We start from the raw sequence: 25,155 nt of genomic DNA, 5'->3' as shown, positions 1-25,155 counted from the left end.
TTTTATTTGAAGCATCTTTTAATATAACAATAATTTCCGATAATTTCGCTCTTGTAACTCAAAATCGGCTCGAAACTATCAAATTTTATGCTTATTGGCTTCTTTCCCGCAAATTGAGGTCAAATCTCATTGGTTAAGAGAAAGAGGGAGGTGGGGCGCCTGACCAAAACAGCATGGGATTGTTTTGATTTGGTTTTGATGTAGAAATTGTGTCGGCTTTGTAAAAATAATATCCTGAAAAACTTTATCTTTAAATTCTTTCAGTGTTTCAATCGTTCCTTGCACTATTGCAATCGTACCTTTGAATCGTTTTCTTCTTTTACAAGGAAAATGTATTGCGCGTGTCGGAGGGTGTTTTTCTTGCCCGGTCTGTTGAGATTCGCATCCTCGTCGGGTCCAAAGGCGCTGCGTCCCAAAAAGGGCAAGTCGCAAAGTCTCATTCCTCCGAAGGCGCTGGTCGACTTTAAGATTGTCAAAGCGTTTGCCGGAAAAGGTGGCGATGGTTGCGTTTCTTTTGCTCAAACTTACAGCAAAGCCGAGGCTGGGCCGGACGGTGGTGACGGCGGAAACGGAGGGGACGTCATTTTTCAGGTAAAACTTCTTAAAATTGTTTAAATTTAATAAATTTACTATTTTTCAATTCTTGATTCAGGCCTGTGCCAACGTGTCCGGACTGAATAATATTTCGACAGACATCAAGGCGCCTCCAGGAATCAAAGGCAAAAATAAGGAACTTCACGGAGCCAATGGGCAGAACCTCCTTTTAAAGGTACATAATTATATTAGTAAATTAACCTTTATTTATAATAAGCCTGAATTAATTTTTCTATTTAAGTTTTCCTGACAACTTTTCCTGAAACAAATATATCAGGAATAAATATTAATTATTTATTAAAAAGAAAATTGTTGCAGGTTCCGATTGGGACCATCATTAAAGAGGAAGGCAAAGAAATCATGGACTTGGCTGAGGACGGCGTGAAATTTGTTGCTGCCAGAGGAGGAGCTGGTGGCAAGGGCAACAAATTTTTTGCCACAGACACAAATCAGACCCCTGAAATCGCTGAGCTTGGGATGGAGGGAGATTATAAAGTTCTTTCCCTGGAAATTAGGAGCATGGCACACATAGGACTGGTGAGACTTAAATTTTTTGGTTCATTGAAAAAGTAAGGGCAAACAGTTGGCACAAAATAGAATTATTTTTTTTTACAGATTTTTCAATTTTCAATCGAGTTATATTTAATCAATATGAAAAAAAAGATTGAGAAACTTTTTAAGTCAGGAAAAAATTTTTAAAGTAAATTTGAACTCTGATTAACCGGGTAATATAAAATTATTATTATGATTATTTTTTAAATATCATTAAATTAAGAAAAATACAAATTTATTAATTATTTTCATTTCATTTAATATTTTTATTGCTTGAAAAATTCCCAACTACAAAATCTGTGAATTACGATTTTTTTACTTTTTTCCACGAAAATTACACTCGCGTGTATTGCGTGCTGCATACGCAGCAAGGGGGCCAGTTGTGAGTGTGATGGGCGTGTGCGGCGATGGAATAAGTGTCGTCAGCTGTGTTTTGTTGACGCAAGGGCCGGAGTGGCGTGTACTGTTGATGTGGACGTCGACGGCGGCAGAGGCAGGCAACGTGAGTGCAACGAGATCGGCCGAACAACCACACGTACGGGAAGTCAAGGACTGAATTATTGAAGACGAAGCGAACTTGCAATGAGCACCGCGTTGATTTTGGTGGGCGGCTTCGGCACTCGGCTGCGGCCACTGACCCTCAGTCGGCCAAAGCCGCTCGTCGAATTCGCCAACAAGCCGATGCTGCTGCACCAGATCGAGGCCTTGGTCAAGGCCGGCGTTCGCAGGGTCGTGCTCGCCGTCTCGTACAGAGCCGAGCAGATGGAACAGCAACTCACTGTCGAAGCCGAAAAACTTGGGGTAAGATTTAAATTAAATTAAATTCGACTGTGAAATAATTATATGAATTAGAAAAAAATACAGTTCAACAATTGATTAATTAATTTTTGAAGCATTAAATGAACCAAATTTAAATATTTGATTAATATCAAACAAAGACACAAAATTCCATTAAATATTTAAGCTATAAAATGCTAGGAAAAAACACTGGTAAATTGTTTTTTAATTTTAAATAATTGAATTAACTTTTCATTAAATTCTCTAGTCAATTAATGTTCAAATTAAAATATTTTTAGAAGTGATTGTATTAAATTTTTATCTTCTGGTCAATTTATAAAATTACTGAAATTTTAATTAATGATTATTTAAAATTTTGTTTTGAAATATATTGTTAATTAATAATTTTCAAAAAATCTCGCGTTTCTCATGCGAAAGAGACTTGAATAAATAATGTATAGCATTAGCTGCAATTTGAGCAGTTGAGTTAAAGATAAAATTTTAGTGCGTCAGGGATTTTCACTATGATTACACGGCTCCGTTTTGATGTCACCACAAAATGCGAAATTATGTGGCTGTGACGTAAAATAAAATACGCGTTAGAAAATTACTTCAAAAAAAACAGGAAAATTTTATTTAAAAAAGGAAAAAAAATAGTATTATATCTCGCAATAATTTTCAGGTTGAACTTCTGTTTTCACTCGAATCAGAGCCGCTGGGCACCGCGGGCCCTTTGGCCCTGGCGCGACCTTTGCTGGTCACACCGACCAACGAACCCTTTTTTGTTCTAAACTCGGACATCATCTGCGAATTCCCCTTTAAGGAGATGATCGCCTTCCACAAAGCGCACGGCGGCGAGGGCACCATCGCCGTCACCAAAGTGGAAGAACCTTCAAAGTACGGCGTCGTCGTTTACGACGATGAATCCGGACGGATCAAGAGCTTCATCGAGAAACCGCAGGAGTTCGTTTCGAACAAGATTAACGCCGGCATGTACATTCTGAGCCCCAAAGTTCTTGACAGGATAGAACTGAAACCCACATCCATTGAAAAAGAGGTGACAATTTTTGAATTAAACAATTTCAATTTTAATAAAATAATTTTAAACTTCAAGGTTTTTCCGCAAATGGCTGCTGACGGGGCCCTTTTTGCGATGGAACTGCCTGGTTTTTGGATGGACGTCGGCCAGCCCAGGGATTTCCTCACCGGACTTGCTTTGTACCTTGGTTCTGTGCGACAAAACCACCCTGAAACGTTGTACAACGGTCCAGGGGTTGTGGGCAACGTCCTTGTGGACCCAACTGCTCGAATTGGGCAAAACTGCAGAATCGGACCAAACGTTGCAATCGGGCCAGACGTGGTAGTAGAGGACGGCGTCTGCGTCAAACGCAGCGTCATTCTTAAGGTATTTAAAAATAATTAACAATCTGGGCTTTCTTAGTTATTTATACATATCTTTCAATATAAAATTGTGGTTTAATCAAGTATTGAAAAAAATCGTTTTTGTGAAAATTAATTGAATCTAATTAAAGGAAAGTTGAAAGCAATTATTTAAAAAGAAAAAAAAAGAACATTTTCCAGTATTTCCACATTATGGCAGATGCCTTTTTCACTCATTTTTGGCCTCCATTTTCCAATAATTATTCTTTGGAATTTTTAAATCATCGTTTTTTACACTAATGAAACAAATGTAATTCCATTAATCTTTTTATTTGTCAGGGTGCAACAGTTCGCTCGCATTCATGGCTAGAGGGTTGCATCGTTGGTTGGCGCTCAGTTGTTGGCCGGTGGGTTCGAATGGAGAATAACACAGTCCTCGGTGAGGATGTGATCGTCAAAGACGAGCTCTACATCAACGGCGGCCAAGTGCTGCCCCACAAAAGCATTGCCGCCTCCGTCACGGATCCACAGATCATTATGTGACTGCTCAGAAATGAAAATTGTGCCGAGGGTGAATTGGTCGAGAGAAAACGGAAAAGATTGTTGATTTTTTTATCCTGTGACAAGCAGCAAGTTCGTGCAAAATTTATTAGGGTTTTGCATAGTTTAATTTAAATTTTATTATTATGCAGAGGTAGGTGCTGCTTTTGATTTGCAAATTCATTCCATTTTCCAGTGATTGAAAAGGAAACAGTCGAGTGCCAGTGACCTTTTATTTAAGTTAAAAAAATGAAGTGTGTGAACGGGAGTTTTGTGCATAAACTGCCATAAATTTCTATGCATTGTGTTATTTAGGGCATTTTATTATGTATATTTGTTTTTGGGTAAATATTTTAATCTGTGGCGTCTCAGGTTTTACACATAAAAGAATTAATGTCATTTTATAAAAAAAAATGGTGCAGCAAAACTTAATTCCAAAATAAAAATATAAAGCGTTGCCTGTGCGTTTTTTGTTAAAATTTAACACCAACCTAGTTTACAAATTTTCTTCCAGGTTGCAGGTTTAAATTTTCATTTATTGTTTTCAGATTGGATTTCCAAATGCAGGGAAAAGCTCCCTCCTGCAGTCGATTACTAGAGCTCGACCCAAGGTGGCATCTTACCCATTCACAACTCTTGGTCCCTACCTCGGAGTCATTCCATACAACGATTATCGCAAATTAATTGGTATTTATAAATATATTTTTCAATTAGTAAATAAATTTTATTAAACCGTTTTATAGTTGCAGATCTGCCTGGGCTTATTCAGGGAGCGCACAAAAACAGAGGTCTGGGCCACTCATTCCTGAGACACGCCACTCGCTGCTTGTCTCTTGTGTTTGTAGTCGACCTGGCTCAACCTTGGCCACAGCCTCTTCATGAGCTGTACACTCTGAGAGAGGAGCTTCGGCAGTACAGTGAATCGGTGGCTCAACAACGAGGCTGGGCCATTGCTGCAAATAAAATTGACCTCCAACTTGCACAGGTATTAAGGATTTTTTTATAACAATTTAAAATACTAATTTTTTTTATTTTGCCTAGGAAAATTTACCGCTTTTGGAAAAAGAGGCAGAAGAATTTCTGGCGCATCCTGGGGAGCCAAAGCCATTCATGATCGTTCCAATTTCTGCAAAAACTGGCCAAGGCATGCCAACATTTGTCCAAGAGATGAGAAGACTGGCCGAAGAAAGTGGATTTTTGTCTGACGAAGACGATTTGTAAAATAAAGGTTAAAAGTAAATGACGAGATTCAGCGTGTTTCATTTTGGGGATCATAACAATCATAATTTATTAAGACTTCAGTACAATATTACAGAAAACAAATACTTTATCATTGTAATTAATAATAGCTCTAAATATGAAAATTGTCTTGTCTCAAACATATAGATTTTATTAAATCTTTTTTATCAGCAGTTAACTTCCACAGATTTTAAAAACTTATAAAGTTTTTTGCACAGTGAACGTGTTTGCTTTTAATTCTTCTTTTTAATTTTTTTTCTGCTTATTAAATAGAACATGATCACGGAAACGTCTCAAACCTATCTAAAGAATTTCTCCCACATTTAGAAGCTGCCACACCAATAGTGATACAAGATTTTCCACATAATTGAAAAATAATTATCCAATAAATACATCCAGCGCAGATCATTTATTATTATTATTTTGCTTCTTAAAGTCATGCACATGTTTCTATAATTGTAGTCCACAACCCAAACAGTTAATTACATTTTATTGATCCTCGTTCCAAAAATCTCATCAGCTCGAAAGACAGACAGGGTGAAAATTCTGCTCTGTAAGTAATTAAGTTGTTCCGTTCTACATTTTTGATACGCGTGAGAATAATTTGCTGATAATCAAAATAGTTATATTAATATTATGGATGTTTGATCAAATTTGAACATTTTAACATTCAATATAATGAATATTTTAATATATAATAATTATGCATTGAACTGCCGACAAATCACAACTAACTCCGTCGCAAAGAATTTTGAAAAGGTCAGACTAGTAAACAGAGGAATTTCAATTTAAAATTAGTCAACATATTCAACGAAATAAATCAATTTAAATTAAAATGGCATAGATCAAAAAGTCAAAAACACTTCCTTGACTGCGGACTATCTTGCTTATTGTTGCTCCTTACAATAGAGTATATTATCAAATATCCATCACATTATTATTGACAAAAATCAACAATTTAATTAATTAACACAACATAATAATCTGTTAAAAAAAATATTTACATAAAGATACTTGTCCAGTTGAGATTTTTGTATGTTAAAACGCGCGTTGTTTGTGTTAAAAAAAGCTGCAACTTATTGGCTACAAAGTATACAAGTAATTAGTTTTCATGATCTCTCATGTACAACCATCGTGTGTGTGAGTGTTAAATTTGCTGAATTTTTAGTTTCTCGCCTCAGTTATATTCACAAAGTTATATTTACATCACAAGAAGAGCTATACATCCATTTTGCTTTTTTTTTAAATGTATTTTGATAAGTGACTTTAATTTTGTGATTGTAAAATTATATATTCAGCGCTCTTTAAAAAAAGAATTATCTGGAAAAAATGTACACCACTCTCAAGTTTAAGTAGTTTCATGGAATGACACAACAAGACGCCCATTATGAAAAATGTAACGCGGAATATAATTGGTTGAGTTTATAGTTGGCAGCAAATAAGTTTTAATTCTGGCCCATGAAATTAGATTTTAGTAGAGCATTTCCAAGATTATTTCGAAAATTTAGGCTTTCAGAGAGTGGCTTTAATTTTTTAATTCTCCCAGCAGGGGTTCTGTCAGTTCTGTGGCTCGCCTGGTTTCCTCCACAGTGTCCGCATAAAAAGCCCTTCTCCGCAACTCAATCCTCAAGTTATTGTTGTAACAAAGAAATCGGTTAATCAGCAACAAATAGAGGCTCACATGTGTTTTGGTCGCTAAATATTAATAAAGTTGGGAAACAATCGGAGATTTTTGAGCCATCGAGAGAGATATGTCTGTTAAGGAGAGACAACTATTCCATGATTAATTAATTAATTATTCACGTTTTAATAAAAATTACTGATGACGGTTCAAAATTACAGTGATACACAAAATTTATCCTTGGCCTCTTAGGGAGGCAAGCGAGATTCAAACAAACTCAAGTATTTTAGGGACAGGAATATTAGTTCTTTTTGTAGCTGGGGGCAGGCCGAAATTGTGAACTTGCGGCTCAATCTGAGATTTTGACCGTGAGAATAATAGACCGAGCCAGGGAAATTTTCAACCTGCCTTTTTAATTTTTCCTCGGGTCTTAAAGAAGAGAGCAGTTACAGAATATGTAAGGGAAGTGTCATTAACTTGTGTATATCAAAAATCGGTCGACAAAACTCATCATTTCTTATTTAATTTTACTTCAGCAACAGCTCAGCAGTAGGAAAGATAGATAGAGAGTGAACACAGATTGACTCGTCGGCTCGTTCAGTTGTTGTCCTGTATCATATAATTTATAAGTTTCTTTCTAAAGAAGTTCTTGATCTCAGCAGTTTGTTTCCTTACTTTTTTTGCCTACACACGAATGCACCTCCGAGATAAGTGGACACGGGACAGCATTTTGATTTACTCATTCTTGATAGTCAAGTCCTTGTGTATAATTTTTCACCATTTTTGCGTTAACTACAGCACATTGATTTGATAACAGTGGGTGGTTTGTTTCTGGTTCGGTTTTACAGATCTTAGTACGACCATCTTTGCAGACAGAGAGCGGATAGAACATTTATTATTTTAATCTTAGCAAGGATTAATTCAATGGTCAATGGTCGGAAGGGGACGAATGAATGAATCTCTTTAGTACAACATTTACTTAGCTCGCGACTCGCCGAAGGGCCGGTGGGGAGGCAGCGTCCCTGTAAAGGCCACTGCTAGTAAGGCGCTTGCATGTCCAGAAAACGTGGCGTTAAAATTTTTGAAAGAGCCAGACAAACTCATCTGGACGATTTTTGTTAAAAAAAATGCAGAACCTTGGGAGAGGTTGTAGAGATTTTTGTTACAAGAGATCACATTATTAAATTAAGCAGAGTTGAGGGAAGAAATCGTCCAGGTGGAAAGTCCACCTCGTGCACAATTATGCCGTAATAACTTTTTTAAGGAATGGAGGCGCCTTTTGGAGAGCTCCCTGCCCGCCGGCTCGGCTTGCCGCTAGATTGTATCTCAGTTTTGATATCTTTGATTGTTACACCAGAACCCTTACTCTGCTAGTGCACCGTTTCAGGTGGGGGTTGGGTTGAGAGCGGCATTGGTGACTCGCAGTACAAAAATCTAACAGCTAAGTCGCTCACTAGACCGCCCTTCATTGCGGGAGAGGTTGGCGCCGCGCACCAACAAAATCGAAACCAACTGGAAATGGTTCAAAAATTGATCAAACCCGTTTTGTTCGGCGATTGTTCCCCACAGGCGGGGCAAAAAACGCAATAAATCAAAACAACTCTCAACAAAAACAAAAGGCAGAGGAATGTAGCAGCAAAAAAGTCACCGCGGCGCACCCAACCCCTGAATTTCTCACGCTTTTCGCCTTCTTCGTAATCCAAATCCTGCAATGTTATTTTTCTCTTAGCTATCCTTTTTGTGTGGGCCAGTCAGGGTTCGTTGCGACTTTAGAACTCGGCAAACTCTTTCGCGCACTTTTCTGTCGAGCTGATTCTGAGCGCCTCCTCCTCGTAGTCGTCAAAGTTGCTCGTGTCTCCTGGACCCTTGCAGCGTGGCGTGAACGGGGCTTCTACTTTTTTCTGGTAAATGGCGATCCAGTCAATCGACGAGAACCACTTGTGGTTCTTGATGTCGTTGACGCCGTTGCGCAAATTACCAAACCTCTTCGTGAGGTCAACCTGATACAAATTCAATAAAATTGAACATTAATTTTTCCGTAATTGAAATTGCCCGTACCTGAAGTAAATTCCTCAGGAGGTCCTTGAGTTCTGAGCTGAAGTGCGAGGGGTAGCGCACCTTGCCCGAAACGATCTTCTCGTAGATCTGGATGGGCTGGTCTGCAAAAAAGGGCGGATAGCCGGCGGCCATTTCATAAACGAGCACGCCGAGGGCCCACCAGTCCACCGCCTTGTTGTAGCCCTTGCTCAATATAATCTCAGGGGCGAGGTACTCGGGGGTGCCGCACAACGTCCAGGTCCGACCTTTTACTCTTTTCGCAAAACCAAAGTCGGTAACCTGTTGATTTAATTTAGAAGTGGAGTAATATTTAAATGATTTTATATCAGATTTGAACCTTAAGGTAGCCCTGGCTGTCGATCAGCAGGTTCTCTGGCTTCAGATCACGATAGATGAGGTCGAGGAAGTGTAGGTACTGGAAGGCCAGCACAATTTGCGCTGCATAGAAGCGCGACTGCGTTTCGCTGAAGCGGCCAACCTTTCGCAGGTGCGAAAACATCTCGCCGCCCGGGATGTACTCTAGCACCATGTACAGGTTCGAGTTATCCTTGAAGTGGAAGCGCAGACTGACCAGGAATGGGAAGCTGATCGCCTGCAGGATTCGCTTCTCGTTCAGCGTGTGTTCCACCTGGAAAAAAATTGTACCATACGCAAAATTTAAAAAATATCGATTTTGAATTAATAGACAAAATTTAATGTCTTGTTTCATTCAATTTAATTATAATTGAAAAATGGCGTTCATATTTTTAAGGATTAAGAACCAAAGGACTAATTCTTGAAGTTAAATCTAGGCCAGCCAGAAAAATAGCTGGAAAAAAGTTGGGGCGCTTATTCTAACGCTCACAAAAAGACTGTGAGTTGCAACTATTTTCTTGGCACGACTTTATACTACCGACTTAATATCATCATTCGCCTTTTTTACGAGCGTGTAACTTCTCTGCACAAACAGCACAATCAATCACGCACTTAATTTCAAACATTACAGATTTCATGTTGGAGCGTTTCATCAGATTAGACCGCGACCGGTTGGACGACACACAATGAGCAAATCAAAATAAATATATAAAAAGAGAAAGAATATATAATAGTCTCGCAAGATCAGAGAGGATTGGAGCGGCTGCCCGCGGCCAAAGGGAAGGCTTAGTGGGTCAGTCTGGCATCTCTTCTTGATTGTGTGCTCTGTACTTAGGACAAAGTTTCTTGGGTCTCGGCTATTTTAAAAATCATTTCTTTCTGCACGTCGGCTAAATTTAGCGTCGCAAACAAGCGTTTCCGAGGCATTTCGCAACATCTGTCAGCATCATTGTTGCGAACCATTAAGGTCAACGCACTCGATGCCTTCCAAGTGAAAAATGATCCTTTGTTTTTGAGACTTAATTGAGACGAGTCGGCGGCCGGCTCGAGTAATTTACTCGACGGTCACCACTACTAATCATCATTAAAAAAGCAAGCAGTCAGAACGGAGATGAATATTTTATCGCACGGCAAAAATTGGTCTCGGCGAAATTATGAAAATATTGATTGCCATCCAAGTATGGCGACTTCCAATGAAGAAAATGAGTTAAATTAACTCAAAAAATTATTTAATTTTAATTAAATTAAAAAATAGTATTAATTAAATTTTGTACTTCAATGAATTTTACACACTCAAAACATTCCTCATTTATAATCTTAAGTATCTTAACAATCTCTAAGAATTGATAAATTAAAAACTTCAAAATTAATTTTAATTTTTTTTATAAATTCTTTCTATTTTACTTTAAAATTTTCGGCAAGACTCTGTAATTTGAAGCTGATTTAGTGCCCCTTGACTGCATCTGAACAGTTATAAATTAAGTTCGAAGCTCACAATGGACACGCTGACTAACATGTCCTATTTTCGTTTGCCTCCACGTGCATTCCAGTCGGCCGCAAATCTCTTGGGGGATTTATTTGTCTAGCGGCGCAAATGGACCTCGCGCTAATTAACTCTGCGTAGGTTTACCTGCTTGAGTTTGACGACTTTCTGCTTGTCGAGGATCTTCATCGCGTAGAACTCTTTGCTGGCTCTGTGCTGTACCAACATCACCCTGCCAAACGAACCCGTGCCCAGCGTCTTGATGCGGTCGAAGTCGTCCAGGGCCGCCGTGTTGGTCGGATTCTTTTTCCATTTTTCCTCAAACTCTTCCTTGACCCGCTCCAGGTACTCCTTCACGTACTCGGCGGTGTCGCCTTTTTTCGCCTGACTCGTCGCTGAATTCCCCATCTGGAAAAAATTCCATCAAAATTTTAGTAAAAAATCTGAGTTGGAAAATATCAAAAGGTCAATTCAGAATTTTCAGTTTAATTTAAGAAATATTCCAGCAAATGAATTTTTTATTATAAAAAGTGGTCATATTCATAAAAAAAAACTTTTTACCAGAAATTTTAGAATTGATAAAATATTAAAAAAATTTATAACATATAAAAAAAATTGTAGAAAAGTATTTTCTCTCAATCGATTTATGTTGAAACCGACTTGAAATTCAGTCCATCGCCATTAAAAAAATAATTGGATTTAATTGAACTTGGGTTCAGAATTCAAACGCATCAGAAGCGTACGTAATGCATATAATGAGCCTCTTTACTGCACGGTTGGGAAAGATCACGAGTTGGAATGATGCGACCGGCATAATAAATTAAACGCTGGTCCGCCGCCGCCGCCTGCTCTCGGTAGCATTTTTATGTGCGATTTGTTTGTTCGCATCCTTGACAGTGGTGCTCCACGGCGCGAGAGTTAGCATCGCGTCAAATCGAATTACACACCGCGTGCACAGCGAAAGAGGAAGCGAGCGAGAGGCCTTTGGACGCTCGAGCAAATAAAAATACAAACGGCGAACGGAAAAGGACGCTAGAGAGGCTCTATTATTAGATGAGAGTGCTTTATGTCACTTTTAATGCCGCGTTTTCCGATCTAATCGGCACTCCAGCGATACTGTTACGAAGCGACAACTGTATCAGTTTCAGGGCAGAAAAAAAACACTTTATTATAATACAATCAGTGAATCTAGATTAAAAATTTAAAACAATTTTTTGACGGCAAATTATTTTCAAGCTTATTAATTTGTCAAATTTTTGCAGTAAAATTGGTTACAATTTTTTAGGGAAAAAACTTAAATTGAAGAATAACAAATTTTAAAAATGGATTTAAAGAAAATGGAGATCAAATTCAATATTATATTTTTCTCTTGAATGAATGAAAAACATTATTGTTAGAATTTGTAACTGATAAATTGATATGAATTTACTGACACGTTTCCAACATCAATACAAATTTTCAGATCAAACTACTAATTTTATTTTGCCGAAACATGAACATTGATGAAATTAATATCACAATTAATTGGCTAAAAACTTGGCCTAAAACCACAAGCAAATCCTTGTTATTCATTCAGTCAAGAAACAGTCAATTAAGTTTTTAAATTTAAAAATCTCTAATTATTTTTGAATTTAAAACATTTAAAAAACAAAATTAAAACGAAAATTATATCAATTTATATATTACCTTCTATTCTCTTTTACAGTGACTCATAAATAAAAATTTTTATTTTTTATTTTAAATTTTCTAGTTCTCTGACAATTTTTTTTAGCAAAGTGCAAGTCACTGCGCGTGTTTAATTTTCGTTTTCATATCTAATTCTGATCGATCAATATGAAGTTTATACCTGCGCAAGGTCGTAGTAAAATAAACGCGTGCTTAGATTGTGCAGATAATCTTCCAGTCGCTGGATTCCGATCACGCTCGGTTAACCCTCGAGTATAATTAATCTCAGCTCAACTGAAATAAAACGGCACATGCACGCAAAAATCAGCGCTTGATTATTTTTTCTACGTAAATCCGAGAGAGCGAGCGAGGAGGAATTCAGATTAGCGAAGATAATGGGCAGGCGCGCGCGAATCTGTCGGTCCTAGAGCGGTGGGCGAGCGAGCTCTGCGGCGGGTAATCAAGCAGGGGCGCGGGGTGCGCGGGGGTGTCGCATGCGTCATTTGGAACAAGCAAGGGCTTTAATTCAGCCGCACGCGTAATTCCTCGAGTTAATTGCCGGTGCTCGGCAAGGAGGGAACGATGCACGCGTTGAGATAAAACGACTGATTCCGAAGTTGTTGCAGCAGAGAAAGAGCAAAGCGGTGAGGTCGTTTGGCGGAGGCGCCAAATTTGGCCAACGGCGCAACAACAGGTGTCCCTTTTTGTCGCCAGCCCTATCCAGACGTCTTGAATTCTTCTTTCAAACCGGCGCGAGGCGAAATCGATTGCGTTCAAACTTGGCTTGATCTCAATTAAATAAAATTCTCTAAATAAACGAATTAGCATTCTAGGTTAAGATTTAAAATACTTTACAAAAAGGAGAATCTTAGTTGAATTTCACTCATTGTGTGATTTCTAAATTTCTAATTATTTGGTGAAATCGGAAAATTTCCCGATTCATATTAAGGACAAAAAAATTCTTTGAAGAGGATTTTTAATTAAATATTTTTTATTTGAAAACTCAAATCTCTTCAAAACAATTAAAATTTGTTTGCTTGAACTAAGATTTTTTCATTGAAAGCTCTTCTTTGGCAAAACGTCCCTTTTAATTTTTATTTTAATTAATTTATTTAATTTTAGAAACACAAAACTAAAATTTAAAACTATTTTTTTCAGAGAAAAAAATGGAATCAAGTGTATGGAAAAAGTATTTTTCTTAATAAATTTTGGTCACTTTAATACTTTTATGAGATTTTGTGGATCTTTCCATTTTACAGTTTGAACTGAAGGATCTCTCGTCGTATAAAGGACAATATAATAATTCCAAAGGATTATATTAGCTCCTCTATATATTACAGAATTTATCTTTTCTTTGAAATTCGGATAAATAAACAGATTTTGTTTACCCCTGCTTGTCGCTGGAGTGGCAAAATTCACGATCGACGGGCCGCGGAAAGATTAATACGACGGCCGTTTGTTTTCAGCCTTTTACTTTTCAAAGGCTTCCTCCCGTATGGTCGCGGAGAATCGAGCGCCTCATGCGATCCTATTTCAATGCAAAACCTTAAATACACAATGCAAGAAAGCAGACAGAAAGGCTGAGAAAAGAGTTCAATTTTACTGCCAGAATAATTCAACAAGAAGTGGTTTTATTTTAGATAAAACAAAATTGCTCTAAAATAAAAAAGAATGATTTTTGTTTTCAAAATGAAGAATTACATAGATTAATATTCAAAAAAAGTATGAAATTTTATTTCCGAAACAAAACTACCAAGTTATTTTTTTCGTCGAGGAGGACCAGTGGCGATTTCATAAACCATTCGTGCAGAGAAGTTTTTGTATTTTTACTTCAAACGCTGGCGGCACAGGCGTGACGTCGTCGTTTCAGTTAGGGTTGTTTGTTTGTTGCGGACGCAGAAAAGAAGAAACAGAGAAAAGCAAAGAGGGACTCTTTCTTTTGTGAATCAGGCGCGTCGGAGCTCTAAATTTAGCGGACGCAAATGCGCGGCGCGATGGATGATGCTTTTGTATGCTGACGGGCATGGAAAAGTTTGATCTCAACACGACTCCTTGTCCAACACCGACCGACCGTCCGATCCAATTCCATGAAAGGACCCCAAAGTTTGCACCGCTCTGTAGAGTATATTTTTAGTCTGCTCAAAGGTGCCACGAAGATTTGCAAATTATAGGAATTATAGAAATAGACGAATGTTTACTGCAAGGACAGTACTTGATTCTTGCGCACAAAATGTGTGCAATAAATTTGGATATTTAAAGAAAAAATTATAAAACGATTGCAAAACAAATTATCAAGTTTCAAGGAATAAAAAAAAGGAAAACATAGCAAAATAACAACAAAAACTTTGTCAACCGAGACGTCCAATTGATCTAGGAAGTATTCTTTGAATCCTATCTTTTTGTACAACTATTCAACGATTCCCTCACCAAAAATTGTTTTTCCTTTCAAAGTTTTTGCAACAATTTTGACACATGAACATAAACGACAATAATATTAATATAACATACAAAGATCTGACAATGAGGTTGGTTGAAAATTAAAAAAAAAAAAAGTATAAAATTTCTATTTTAAAATATTAAAAACTCGGTCGGAATTTTAAAACACTTTTTTAGATTCCTGACAGGAAGCAAATGTGCTCAACTGGCAGAATTAAAGAGCGACAAAACTGAAAAATCGGCTCCGAGCCCGGTTTCACTTAGCTTTGGGCTAAAAACTAATTGGGCGTAACGCTTAAAAAGCAGTTAATAATTGTCGCGAGACAAGCCAAGGCGAAAAAGAACGGCCGAGAGACAACACGATTGATGACAACACCGACCCAGCCCGAAATAAAGAAACCAAAAACATGGGTGGGGCCCACGAGCTCAATTTGACTTTCAAAACTGGTTGAAAAAGCTGAACACGCAGCAATCGTTCTAGTAAATTCAGAAATAAAAAAGTATGGCTTGCAAAAAAAAAAAAAAAACACATTTTGTTTAGAAATTACATATTGAGGATACTTTTTAAAAATATCAGTAAATGAAAAAAAATGTTACAAACTTGAATCCTAGCCTATAAAATGCAAACTTCAATTATTAGATATTTATCAATTATATAATTTTTAATCATTACTTTTGCTTTTTTAAATTATTTATAAAAAAAAGGCCAAATGCTGCAAGTTTCTGCAGCTCTTCTGAGCTCTTCCAAGCAAAATTCCAATAGTTATAGAAAAATAATTTTGCAAATAAAAATGGAAATGAAGAGATCGAGCTTTTCCTCGTTGCGAAAATTATTTTTATTCAAAAGCCATTTTTATTTTTAATAAAAACAATCTTTGCAACAAGGAAAAGCTCGATCTCTTCATTTCCATATTTATTTTCATTTCCATGATCATCTCCTTGAGTTTCAATTTCTTCAAACAAATAAAAATTGAAATGAAATATTTTTTATATTATTTCAAATTTATAATTTATTTTGATGGTTTGTCAAAAACAACAAATATTTTGCAAAACATTTTGCGTATTTGCCTACATTAAAAATTGTTAAAGCGAATCTTCTTAGTTTTATATTTTTTGTCCAAGTCTTGATTTTGCTTTGAGCTTTTGAAATTAACAAAAAATTTTACTAACCCTAAGTTTTAACTCAGTTTAAGCTAAACTTTCGCCGATTTCAATTCAAATTCGCCCCGAGAAATAATTATCGAAGCAACGGTCTCAATTTAAATAATTTTGAATGCGTGTCACTCAACTTTTAATTTGGGCCTGAATGTCTTGTCTAATTACTCGTAAGATGACGCACAGGTTTACAAACGAACTTGTGTAATGAGCCCTTTCATTTGCCAAAACGCAGATTCCCGTCTCGCAGTTTTGAAATTCAAGTGTCGGATTCAGCGCGACTTCAAAGTTGACCCTTTAAAAAAGAGAATCACGTGGATCATGTCATGTCGGGGGATAATGCGTGTTCCCTGTTTTGCTGCCAACAAACATCAAAAATAGCCACCAAAAAGGAGTCATTATTTATCGTCGACGCGGCCGCTCATCCCTTTCTTTTTATTCTTTCCATTTCAAACATCTTTCCAATTAGTTGCCCCAAGCGTCGTCTGATTATTTTCGTTTTCGCACTTTCGGCGCCAAGGCACGAACTCAACCAGTTAATTAAAATTAACATTATTATCAATTATTATATAAATTTATTAAATTTTTTCTCTTTTAGATAATTTGTGCAATTTTATAATTAAAATTAATTAAATAAATAATAACGTTAAAAGTGAAGGAATAAAAAAAAACTTCTAATAATCTGAAAATTTTAAAACAATTTTTTTTAATTAAAAAAATTAAAAAAAAAACACAGAAATCGATGAAAGATAGATAAATAAATGTAGGATGATTCTGCGGTTCAAAATTATAAAACTAATTGTAAGCAATTTTGTTATTATTTTAAAAAGGCCAGGATACTAAATATAGCATTCAAATAATGAGTCGTAAGAATTGAAGCACCAGCGATTTCCGCCGTTACAAAACATTTTGCATAATCGAATTTCACTCTGAACTGGCGGCTAATTGAATCACAAACAAAGAAAGTCGCACCTGTCAAATCAACCACTTCTTGCAATCTCGCAAAACAACAACTCGCATGTAATGTCCTATTTCCGTTCCGCGGCTAGAAAATCATGGCCAAAATTTACGCCAAAAGTTCAGCCAGTTTCCCTCGAAACGACTGGGGTCGTTAACCACCGTGTTTACCGAAACAATCAGGCCTTAAAAGGTCAAATTAGGGCTGTCGCAGTGACCCTCGTAAAACGCTCCGGGCCAGCCATATTGGTGCCCCGAAAATGAGCCGAAGAACGGCACCGGGGCGAATTAAGATCCTCTTGGGTGGAACGGACGAAAGGGGTTTTTTGATTGTGGGGACGGGGGTTGTCGTGGACCCTGCGGCACCAGCAAAGGGCCACTTGGCGCGCCGTATTCTCACCTTCAAAGTGTGTCGCTGTCGGAGGGCTCTGGGCTACTATCGGCGCATTTGTCGACGCCGACTGGCCGCTGGGGCTGTCGCCGACTGCTCTGCCTACTGGTTCGACCTCATCCCGGCTTCGGCAAACGTCCCTGCACTCGCCACCTTGCTCACTTTCGGCCCAGTCGCGGCGAAAATATCAGCCTGCCGTCCGAAAATCGATTTTGCTCCGCTTCCAGCTGCTGGTGGCGCCGCCCCTCCACAGGTGGCACCACTGCCCTCTACTTCGGTGCTCGGTGGCGCGGAATGCACGTACTTCGCGCCCTCGTACGTACGTGTGGCCCTTTCGGTTGAATAGGAGAATCAATATTGACCGTCCTTCGCCAATGTAATAATGCTAGGACTCAAGGAGGCAACTTATCAGAGCGGCTGAGAAGCAAAATTATTTTGCTTAAATCAAATTTTTAAATTAAAATAGCAATTACTTTTCATTATCCGTTTATTATTTATATTCTTTAAAAAGCAACATTATAGCGCGTGCCGAGTCCGTACAAAGAACAGCAAAAATTCATTGTGTAGCCACCATAAACTCATAATTCACAGGCCTAGCTTCCTCCAGTTAATTTTATATTATTTCCTCATTAGTTCTTCGTATCTGGCATTTCTGAGTAAACGGCATAGTCGGTGAAATCGTCAGGGTCCTTACTCTGCAATCCTGATTGAGTGTCAGCTGCCTTCTTCCTCTCTTCAATTTTCGTTAAAACTCTGCTCCTGATCCTCTTAATGTTCCTCAGCCGCTCCAGCCAGTTTGAAGCGTACAGAACATTTTTGCTCATGTGACGAACAATAAGCGAAGCCAACTTGAAATGAAATAAATTGATAAATTGAAATGAACTATTGCACAATGCTTACATTGGCGTGAAGAGCAAGCTGCCTAACCAAGGTGGGCAAGCTCTGGTCAGAAATGATTCTGGTCACTTGTGATGCACCCAAGTGTTCTGTGAGGTCATCCTTAATCTTGACAGTCACTTGATTTGTGCCGTGGCCCATTGGAGTAACAACAACACAAGCAAAGTTGAACTGACACTGTAATTAAGAAGTTTCATTACACTATTACAAATTATTAAAAATTTCAGGAGAATATACCTGGATACAATGCATGTTGTACTCTTGGCCACTTTCGTTGAAAACGATAGTCACATAATCATTACCAATGTGAAGCTTTTTGTTGTTGCAGCTCGGATCAGTCTCCTTTGTCGGCATCAACGTTGCAACGTGAAAAACAACCTGAGTCATGGCATCATGCCAGATATAGGCAAACTTTCCGTCATTGCCATTCACATCCAATCCTCCAAGGAAAATTGTTTGGGGGTCAACTTCTTTTAGTTTTATCAAAGTACCAAGACCCTAATTAAACATATTTAAGTGAGAAACTAAAATTAATTAATCCATGTTTATGATACTCACAGACAAGAATTCTGTATATCGAACTGATCCAGACGTATTTCGAAGAATTTCAGTCTCATTGTTTGCCTGGTTTTCCCCAACATAAAGAACTCCCAATTTGTGAGTCTCGTAAGGTGGGATGTAGTCAAAAGTTCTGATGGACATGGTCGCAATGTCTTTGGGCACCAACATTGGCTTTTCGCCTTTTCCAGCTAGTCGACCCTCTTGATAAAGTTGCAAGAATACAAAGCTGAAGAAAACAAAGATTAACTTTTGATTTAAATTTAGTCAGGTCTTTGATTACCTTGGCTTCATTCCTGCACTGTTCATTGATGGTTCGGAACCTCTGGGCGTTGAACCCCCAGCGGCATTTCTCCTTAAAAGACTCAAATCTGGTCTCTTTACAGGGCTCATGACTGATATAGTGTGACCTCTGTCACGGAAGGACAGCGGAGGCAGCGTGCTTGGGTCAGGCCTCGTCTCTTGAGGAGGACTCTTTTCAGTCCTCTGTTTGAAATTAAAAATTAATTATGTTAAGAAAATATAATTTAAAAATTTGCCAAACAAACCTTCTCGGGCACCATGGGTGCTGATTTCATGGGTGCAAGAGTAGCTTTTACTGGAGGCTGGGGTGTTGAAGGTACTACTGCTGGAGGCTGTGGTTGTAAAGGTTCAACAGGTTTTGGCTCTATCGTCTGAACGGGAGGCTGGGTTTTCAGCAAAGGCACAATAGTTTGTGCAGTAGGAGGTGTTGTCCCTCCCATTTCCTCAGGAATTGCTTCACAGCTCACCCTGATTAATTTAGTTGTTGACATAATTTGATTTTAAATAAAATGCGCCTACCTCGCAGGTGGTACTTTTGGATTTTTTTTCTCTTCGGTCGGGCTGAGGGGCGCACTTTGGTCAAGATCTCCTCCACTCTGACTGTTTGTGGCATGAAGAGCAGGTGGTTGCAGCGAAAGAGGACTCCGCAGTCTGCTGCTCATTTCAGGGCTTGAGTTTGACCTCTTCACACGGTTCCTTTGTCTACTCTCCCCCTCCGCTCCATCCTCCTCATCGACCGCATCGTCAGAGTCTTCAGGCTCACCGCCAGCACCTGGTACTGGAACTGCTTCAGAAGTTGGTCTGCTGGGTGCTATTTCCTGGCTTGGACTGGTGGGGAGAGGAAAATTATAAAAAACGATTAAAAAGACACTTGCAAAACTTACCTAGGTAAAACTGGCTGTACTTGTTGAGTTTTCTTTTCAAGTGCGCCTTCCATCAGTGGTGGCTGACCGACTGGGGAAGTTGGAATGCTATTGTTGAAAATAGGCTGCTCGCTTGTGATCTTAAAAATTGGAATTAATAGCTGGAAGACAATAATGTGATTTTGAATTTTAAATCAATACCTCTGGTGAATTTATCCTTGATTTGCCTTCCTCTTTGCATTCAAGTTCAGGGAAGAAAAGAGTAGAAACATCAGTCAACGGAAAATCTGTTGATGGCGAGGAGGCATCAACGTAGGGCAAGTTTTGGAGTCTCATTGTCCAAGACGCATTGCCTAGTTTATTTATGTTTGTGAATTTTTATTCTAATATAAAATTTTAATTACCTGTAGCGCTCCTAACGTTAATTTCGGCCCAGCCTTGGCACCAGCATGTGCACATTCCTCTATCAGAATCAACAGACTTCTCGACTTGGGCACCTGATTTAACTATTTTTTCAATCCAACATTCACTAAATTATTTCATTTTCTACACACCGAAAAACCCTTCACTTTTAGAGTTCTCAGAATCTAGAGCTCTTGAGTTCATATGCAGGTCGTCTTTGGTCCTAGGAGCAAACAAGGCTCCACTGTCGCGGGCAACACTGCCTTGGATTGCAGATTTGTGACGGCGACGCGATGGGGTCAAATCATTCTCCACAGGAGGGCTTGGTGCTTTCTCCGTTATTGGACTAGTTGCTGCAGTTGAAGGCTGCGTTTGGGGAGCACTCGGGGCCGAGTTTGTGTTGGCACCTGATAAATGTTTTTTAGAATAATAATTTAAAAAATACAATTTAAGATACTAACCAGATTTGTCTAGTCTGCAAGATTGGAGGCATTTGTCACACAATCCACTCTTGATGGCCTTTAAGCTGCAGTTACTTGTTGTGACAGTGATCAACTTGTGACCAAGCAACCAGGTCATAGACGGACCCTCGTTCAGGAGCCACTGAGTGGTGGGTGGTCTCTTTGGCAGAGCAGAACATCGAGAGAAGGTATATCTCGACATCATATCGATACACGTTTCAGTCAGCTCGGTGTGGAAAAGCATCATAGTTTCGTCAATGACTGGTTTCATTTCCATCCGCTGTCGCAGATTTTCTTTGTGGTGTCGGCTGCCCTGTTCTGTCAGACTTGAACTTCTCCTCCTACTTGAAGAATCTTCATTTACAAGTTCCGTCCGTATCATTGTCTCTCCGGTCAAATTATTTTTCAAACCCTTTTAAATATTTAATAATTATTTGAATCAAAGACTCAAATAAATATATACCTTAATGATGTAGCCAACAAGTTTGCTTCTGAACGGCATTCTGCTTTTGAAGAACCAGACAGCAATTACATGATGTGCCAATGAAACAACAAAGTGGCTGTACTTGAAGGGATTTGTGTATGGCAAGGCGATGGCAAAAACTGACAAATACTGGTCATATACAAATGACCCAAATACCTTTGGCAAGCGAGTCAGTGCTAAATTGTGCATTAAAATCAATTACAAATTCAAAGAGTTTAAACTTTTAGCTTACTTGATAGAAATTCCAGCATTGGTATTGCCATGAAGACTGTAGTCGAAATTTTTGAAAGCTTCAGGAGTACCTCAGGCAAGAGTTTGTACATTGTTTCTTGCATGTCCAGTGTACAAAGAGTGAGTGCCGACATGCAATCAATGGCACACTTGGTAGTTGTTGTCAATCCCAGCTGGAAATGGGGAAAATTATTCATTTTTATTACATCAATAAATATCCTTACTTGTAGGCATTTCACAATTTTCTGCTGCATTGAAGAGTCAAGAGGGTATGAAACAAGTGAGGCCAATGAAAGTAAAACCATCGACTGCAAATCAGATCTCGACATTTTCTGAGGAAGGTTCTTCAGTTTGTCTGGTAGGCCCAAACTAATCTCACTGACCTAAATTAATTAATACAGAATTGCATGGAAAGCTTTTAAAATCTTCCTATATCATACCATGCTGTATAGAGCACTGGCCAAATACTCTACATCATTACCATGTTTTGAGAGAATAAGCGATTTGTTCTGCATCACTTGTGGCAACTCTGACAACACGAGAGTCAATACTCTCCAGTCTGGAACCCACAAAAATATATAAAAATTATTGCCAATAATTTTTAATTATTTACCTTTCTCTTTTTTTAAACAAATAATTACTGCACCACAGGCATGTGTGAGAGACAAGTAAGTGACTGTAGGTGTTGGAAAAGCTGATGTCGTCCCAGCAGACACTACTGCTGCGCTAGGCTTTTCACCATCCCTGTGATCCACAGCCAAATAAGGGCTAAATCTTGTCACTTTTTTTGCACTACACGGTGTTTCAAAATCAAGAATCATTGGGTCAGGCATTCCTAAGTGGTACAACGAATCGGCTCGGATTTGCAAGAAGCACTTGAAAATCTACAAAACACATGTTTAAAGAAAGCAAAATTCATTGTAAAGTTAGAATTACCAAAAATCTAATTGTGCTGCAATTGTCGAACACAGCAGGCCTCTTGTAGTGGCACTCTAAGTGGTTGACCAAGGACTTGTAAGCTCGAATTGCGTGAGACGAAGGCAACTGGTACGCTTTACTTTGAAAAATCTTTATCATGCCCAGGGCAGCACTTTTGACGTCAATCATATCCGCTTCATTTGTAATGATGAAAGAATTGGCATCATACAAATCAAATGGTCGTTGCAAAAACTAATCGTTTGCAAATTAGACAATGAATTTGAATCATCAAATTAAGTAACCTTATCAATCAGTTCCAAAAGTTCTAAGCACCTCTTGTTCTCACACTCCAAACATAACTCGACCAGCAGCTGGACAGATGCATTTCTTACAACTAGGTCTGGATCTTTGGCCACGTTAGGATCCAATTGTGTCAATACTCGTTCCAGCAATTCCTCCTCATACAATGCTCTAAATTTGGCAGGAAATTTGAAAATATTTTTGATGTAATCACAAAATATTACCTATTGGCGTGAACCACTGACGAAATAACGTCCAGCACCTTGACCCTAATATTGGACCTGGTTTCTTGCCAGAAGTACCTTTCGACAAAATCACTCAACTTAGTCAGCCATTTGTGCTTTGTAGGTGTGAAGTCGGCAGCCAAGTATGTAATTAAATGCAGGATTGAGATTTCCTAGGTAAGAAAATGAATGAAGTAATTTCAATTTTAAACCAAACACTCTTACTGGCCGTGTTGATGCGCAGGAAGCAATGATGTTGAAAAATCTTCCGACGTCACCTCGAAAATCACCTCTTTCATGCAGAGCTTCAATATCAGTGAGCAAGTCATGAGCAACAGTTGCAACATTAACATTAGGTGGGTTCATTTTTTGAATCTAAAGGATGTAAAAAAAATCAATATGGAGCTCCAATTTTGAGACTTGCAATAAATTTACCAATATCATAGCAATCTCTAGGATTCCAAGAACAATGTGCCAAGCTGGATCGCTCAAGTCACTAGGACTGTGGACGATTAACTTTCTCAAGCAGAGAAGAACTTCGTAAGTGACTATGGCATGTCCATGTTTAATAGCCTGATACAAAATTATTAAAGTTAGTAATTTAGGATAGTCTCTTTTGATTTGAGCAAACCTCCATAAAGGCAGGGAGAACAGTGCAAACTGTAGTGTTGAGTGAGGGAACTTTCTGGTTTCCCCACATGCCCATGCTGGTATGGAAAACTGCTCCCCGAAGAAGCTGGGGTGCGTTGGCAAATTTGGGGTCTTTCAAAATGGAAACCATTTGAAACAATGTGCTGTGGCCCAGATGGGTTCCCAGAATTTTCTTCATGATCTGAAAAATAAAATGAGCTTAAGAGACATAACTTAAATAATAAAATTATTAGTACCTTCCAACAACTTAGGCAATACATCTTGTTGTTCACACAGTTGCAGAGAGTGCAGACAAAAGTCCGCAACATTTCTGGAGGCATTTGAGCGTAGCAAACAATCACATCAAGAAGAGCTAGGCTGGAGTGAACAACTTCTTCGTGCTGGCTGCAGGTGCACAAAAAGCAGGTGCTTCTAAAAAAGCAATTTAATTATTTTATCATTATACTTTAATTTCAAAGTTTTAACTCACTGTATGAGTCCACTGATGACATCATCCTCGACAAAAGCAGCATTGTATTTTACCACGTTGACAAGCAAGGAAAGCAGGTCGTTGGTTTTGTTGGCGTGTGTTACTTCCGACATCCAAGAGAGCAGGAAGGGTGCTACCTCTACCTCGATGTACTGAATGTCCTTGCCGTTATCAGTCAAAGCCCGCAGAAGGTCAAGCCGAGCTCCAACGTCTTCGGGCAGAGAATGCTGCACAACCAATCGGAAGAACTGGGCCCTAAGGATTCCCAGTTTTTCAGACTGGCCTTGTGCAAGGTTACACAAAAACTGGAAAACGTTGTATCTCTGCTCCTTGGGCACATCTTCCCGCAGCAGGTCTTGAACCAAGGACCACAGCTTTTCAATGGCATGCTGAAATAAGATGAAGAAAAAATAAAAATTTATTCGTACATAGATATTTTTAATTTCCAACTATTCAACAAATAAAACTTTAACTACATTATTGTTGATTTTTTGTAAATGAAACAAAGTATTTAATCTTGAAATAAAAATTGCATAACTTTTGAATGATATTATCTGTAAAAAAAGCGTATGATTATTGATTCAGAATTTCACCTCTTCTAAATTTTTCTGCAGTACGACGTTGCTGATGTCTCTCAGTGTCTTAACCCTGTCATTGACGTTTGTCGATTGAGGTCCGATAGCAATTTCAATTTCTGAGGTCAATGAGAAGTCCGACCGCTCGACAACGGTGCCAGCTAAAAAAATTGACCATATTTAGAAAAAAGGCAAAAACAGACGTAAAAAAATAAAAACACGAGCCGGCATTGCGGCTCGTGTTGCCGTAAATTTTTCTCTTAAATGACCTGCGTTTCCCTTGTTGAGCCGGAAAAATTGCTTCAGCTTGTCCTGTAGGGTTTTGTCCTTATCCTTCGAACTCATTTTGCGTTCTAAAAGGACTCCGGTTCCATAAAAAACCGTAAATTGCGACGCAAATCACAAGATCACATCTTTTGTTTTCAAAAATGGTGTCTTCCTTCTCCGCGGAGGACCTTTAACAGCGGGGAGCAAAACGTAATCCGATTATTTCTGCTCGATTATCGGTTGCGCAACTAATTCCATTGTTCTTGAACGTAGAAATTAAACCGGTGAGCTTTATTTGCAGGAAAAGCAAACCGGTTTGCTTCAAAAGTGTGTAAAATTGAAAAACCACT

The 25,155-nt window shown here is 38.5% G+C and overlaps 4 protein-coding genes across 5 annotated transcripts; 2 read left to right on the top strand and 2 right to left on the bottom strand.

The window, feature by feature from the left end:
* The first annotated feature begins 159 nt into the window (after nucleotides 1-159).
* Nucleotides 160-5,085, top strand: LOC132205449 (GTPase Obg). Its single transcript, XM_059634498.1, has 6 exons — nucleotides 160-591; nucleotides 653-769; nucleotides 913-1,131; nucleotides 4,392-4,530; nucleotides 4,587-4,828; nucleotides 4,885-5,085. The coding sequence occupies exons 1-6, from the start codon at nucleotides 331-333 to the stop codon at nucleotides 5,062-5,064; spliced, it is 1,158 nt and encodes a 385-aa protein (XP_059490481.1). The 5' UTR covers nucleotides 160-330; the 3' UTR covers nucleotides 5,065-5,085.
* On the top strand, nucleotides 1,387-4,300 carry LOC132205450 (mannose-1-phosphate guanyltransferase beta). Its single transcript, XM_059634500.1, has 4 exons — nucleotides 1,387-1,947; nucleotides 2,606-2,980; nucleotides 3,038-3,328; nucleotides 3,643-4,300. Exons 1-4 carry the CDS (start codon nucleotides 1,729-1,731, stop codon nucleotides 3,844-3,846), a joined length of 1,089 nt encoding a protein of 362 aa, XP_059490483.1. The 5' UTR covers nucleotides 1,387-1,728; the 3' UTR covers nucleotides 3,847-4,300.
* A 203-nt stretch (nucleotides 5,086-5,288) lies between the features above and the next one.
* On the bottom strand, nucleotides 5,289-17,441 carry LOC132205446 (cAMP-dependent protein kinase catalytic subunit 1). The gene is made up of 5 exons (XM_059634495.1): nucleotides 17,212-17,441; nucleotides 10,746-11,006; nucleotides 9,099-9,389; nucleotides 8,762-9,040; nucleotides 5,289-8,703 (listed from the first exon to the last, which is right to left on the bottom strand). The coding sequence occupies exons 2-5, from the start codon at nucleotides 11,004-11,006 to the stop codon at nucleotides 8,473-8,475; spliced, it is 1,062 nt and encodes a 353-aa protein (XP_059490478.1). The 5' UTR covers nucleotides 17,212-17,441; the 3' UTR covers nucleotides 5,289-8,472.
* Nucleotides 17,442-17,671: 230 nt separating this feature from the next.
* Nucleotides 17,672-25,153, bottom strand: LOC132205464 (tuberin). Of its 2 annotated transcripts, none has more exons than XM_059634517.1 (27): nucleotides 24,808-25,153; nucleotides 24,557-24,699; nucleotides 23,964-24,352; nucleotides 23,731-23,905; nucleotides 23,475-23,675; nucleotides 23,279-23,416; nucleotides 23,069-23,218; nucleotides 22,844-23,016; nucleotides 22,622-22,790; nucleotides 22,338-22,571; nucleotides 22,015-22,285; nucleotides 21,842-21,960; nucleotides 21,626-21,784; nucleotides 21,403-21,574; nucleotides 21,150-21,346; nucleotides 20,687-21,098; nucleotides 20,378-20,632; nucleotides 20,228-20,329; nucleotides 20,025-20,176; nucleotides 19,845-19,963; nucleotides 19,480-19,788; nucleotides 19,206-19,428; nucleotides 18,941-19,143; nucleotides 18,658-18,886; nucleotides 18,337-18,597; nucleotides 18,103-18,276; nucleotides 17,672-18,050 (listed from the first exon to the last, which is right to left on the bottom strand). In XM_059634517.1, exons 1-27 carry the CDS (start codon nucleotides 24,881-24,883, stop codon nucleotides 17,832-17,834), a joined length of 5,424 nt encoding a protein of 1,807 aa, XP_059490500.1. In that variant the 5' UTR covers nucleotides 24,884-25,153; the 3' UTR covers nucleotides 17,672-17,831. The 2 variants fall into 2 exon arrangements, with proteins under 2 accessions (XP_059490500.1, XP_059490501.1); XM_059634518.1 differs by having other exon boundaries at nucleotides 20,228-20,320; nucleotides 24,808-25,148.
* Between the last annotated feature and the right edge of the window lie 2 nt (nucleotides 25,154-25,155).

This window comes from Neocloeon triangulifer, unplaced genomic scaffold (genome assembly GCF_031216515.1).
Source record: "Neocloeon triangulifer isolate White Clay Creek 2 clone unplaced genomic scaffold, ASM3121651v1 ptg000002l, whole genome shotgun sequence".
Classification (NCBI taxonomy): Eukaryota; Metazoa; Arthropoda; class Insecta; order Ephemeroptera; family Baetidae; genus Neocloeon; species Neocloeon triangulifer.
This window is presented reverse-complemented; position numbering and strand designations above follow the sequence as displayed.

Excerpts from the sequence above, each read along its gene's own strand:
- LOC132205449 (XM_059634498.1), top strand. The coding sequence starts at position 331 with ATGTATTGCGCGTGTCGGAGGGTGTTTTTCTTGCCCGGTCTGTTGAGA. Across the intron at positions 4,531-4,586 it reads CGATTATCGCAAATTAATTG|TTGCAGATCTGCCTGGGCTT; the intron begins GTATTTATAAAT and ends ACCGTTTTATAG. Across the intron at positions 4,829-4,884 it reads TTGACCTCCAACTTGCACAG|GAAAATTTACCGCTTTTGGA; the intron begins GTATTAAGGATT and ends TATTTTGCCTAG.
- LOC132205450 (XM_059634500.1), top strand. The coding sequence starts at position 1,729 with ATGAGCACCGCGTTGATTTTGGTGGGCGGCTTCGGCACTCGGCTGCGG. Across the intron at positions 2,981-3,037 it reads CCACATCCATTGAAAAAGAG|GTTTTTCCGCAAATGGCTGC; the intron begins GTGACAATTTTT and ends TTAAACTTCAAG. Across the intron at positions 3,329-3,642 it reads AACGCAGCGTCATTCTTAAG|GGTGCAACAGTTCGCTCGCA; the intron begins GTATTTAAAAAT and ends TTTATTTGTCAG.
- LOC132205446 (XM_059634495.1), bottom strand. The coding sequence starts at position 11,006 with ATGGGGAATTCAGCGACGAGTCAGGCGAAAAAAGGCGACACCGCCGAG. Across the intron at positions 9,390-10,745 it reads AAGTCGTCAAACTCAAGCAG|GTGGAACACACGCTGAACGA; the intron begins GTAAACCTACGC and ends ATTTTTTTCCAG. Across the intron at positions 9,041-9,098 it reads ACAGCCAGGGCTACCTTAAG|GTTACCGACTTTGGTTTTGC; the intron begins GTTCAAATCTGA and ends TTAAATCAACAG.
- LOC132205464 (XM_059634517.1), bottom strand. The coding sequence starts at position 24,883 with ATGAGTTCGAAGGATAAGGACAAAACCCTACAGGACAAGCTGAAGCAA. Across the intron at positions 21,961-22,014 it reads TTGTTTAAAAAAAGAGAAAG|ACTGGAGAGTATTGACTCTC; the intron begins GTAAATAATTAA and ends TGTGGGTTCCAG. Across the intron at positions 21,575-21,625 it reads AAATTGTGAAATGCCTACAA|CTGGGATTGACAACAACTAC; the intron begins GTAAGGATATTT and ends CCCCATTTCCAG.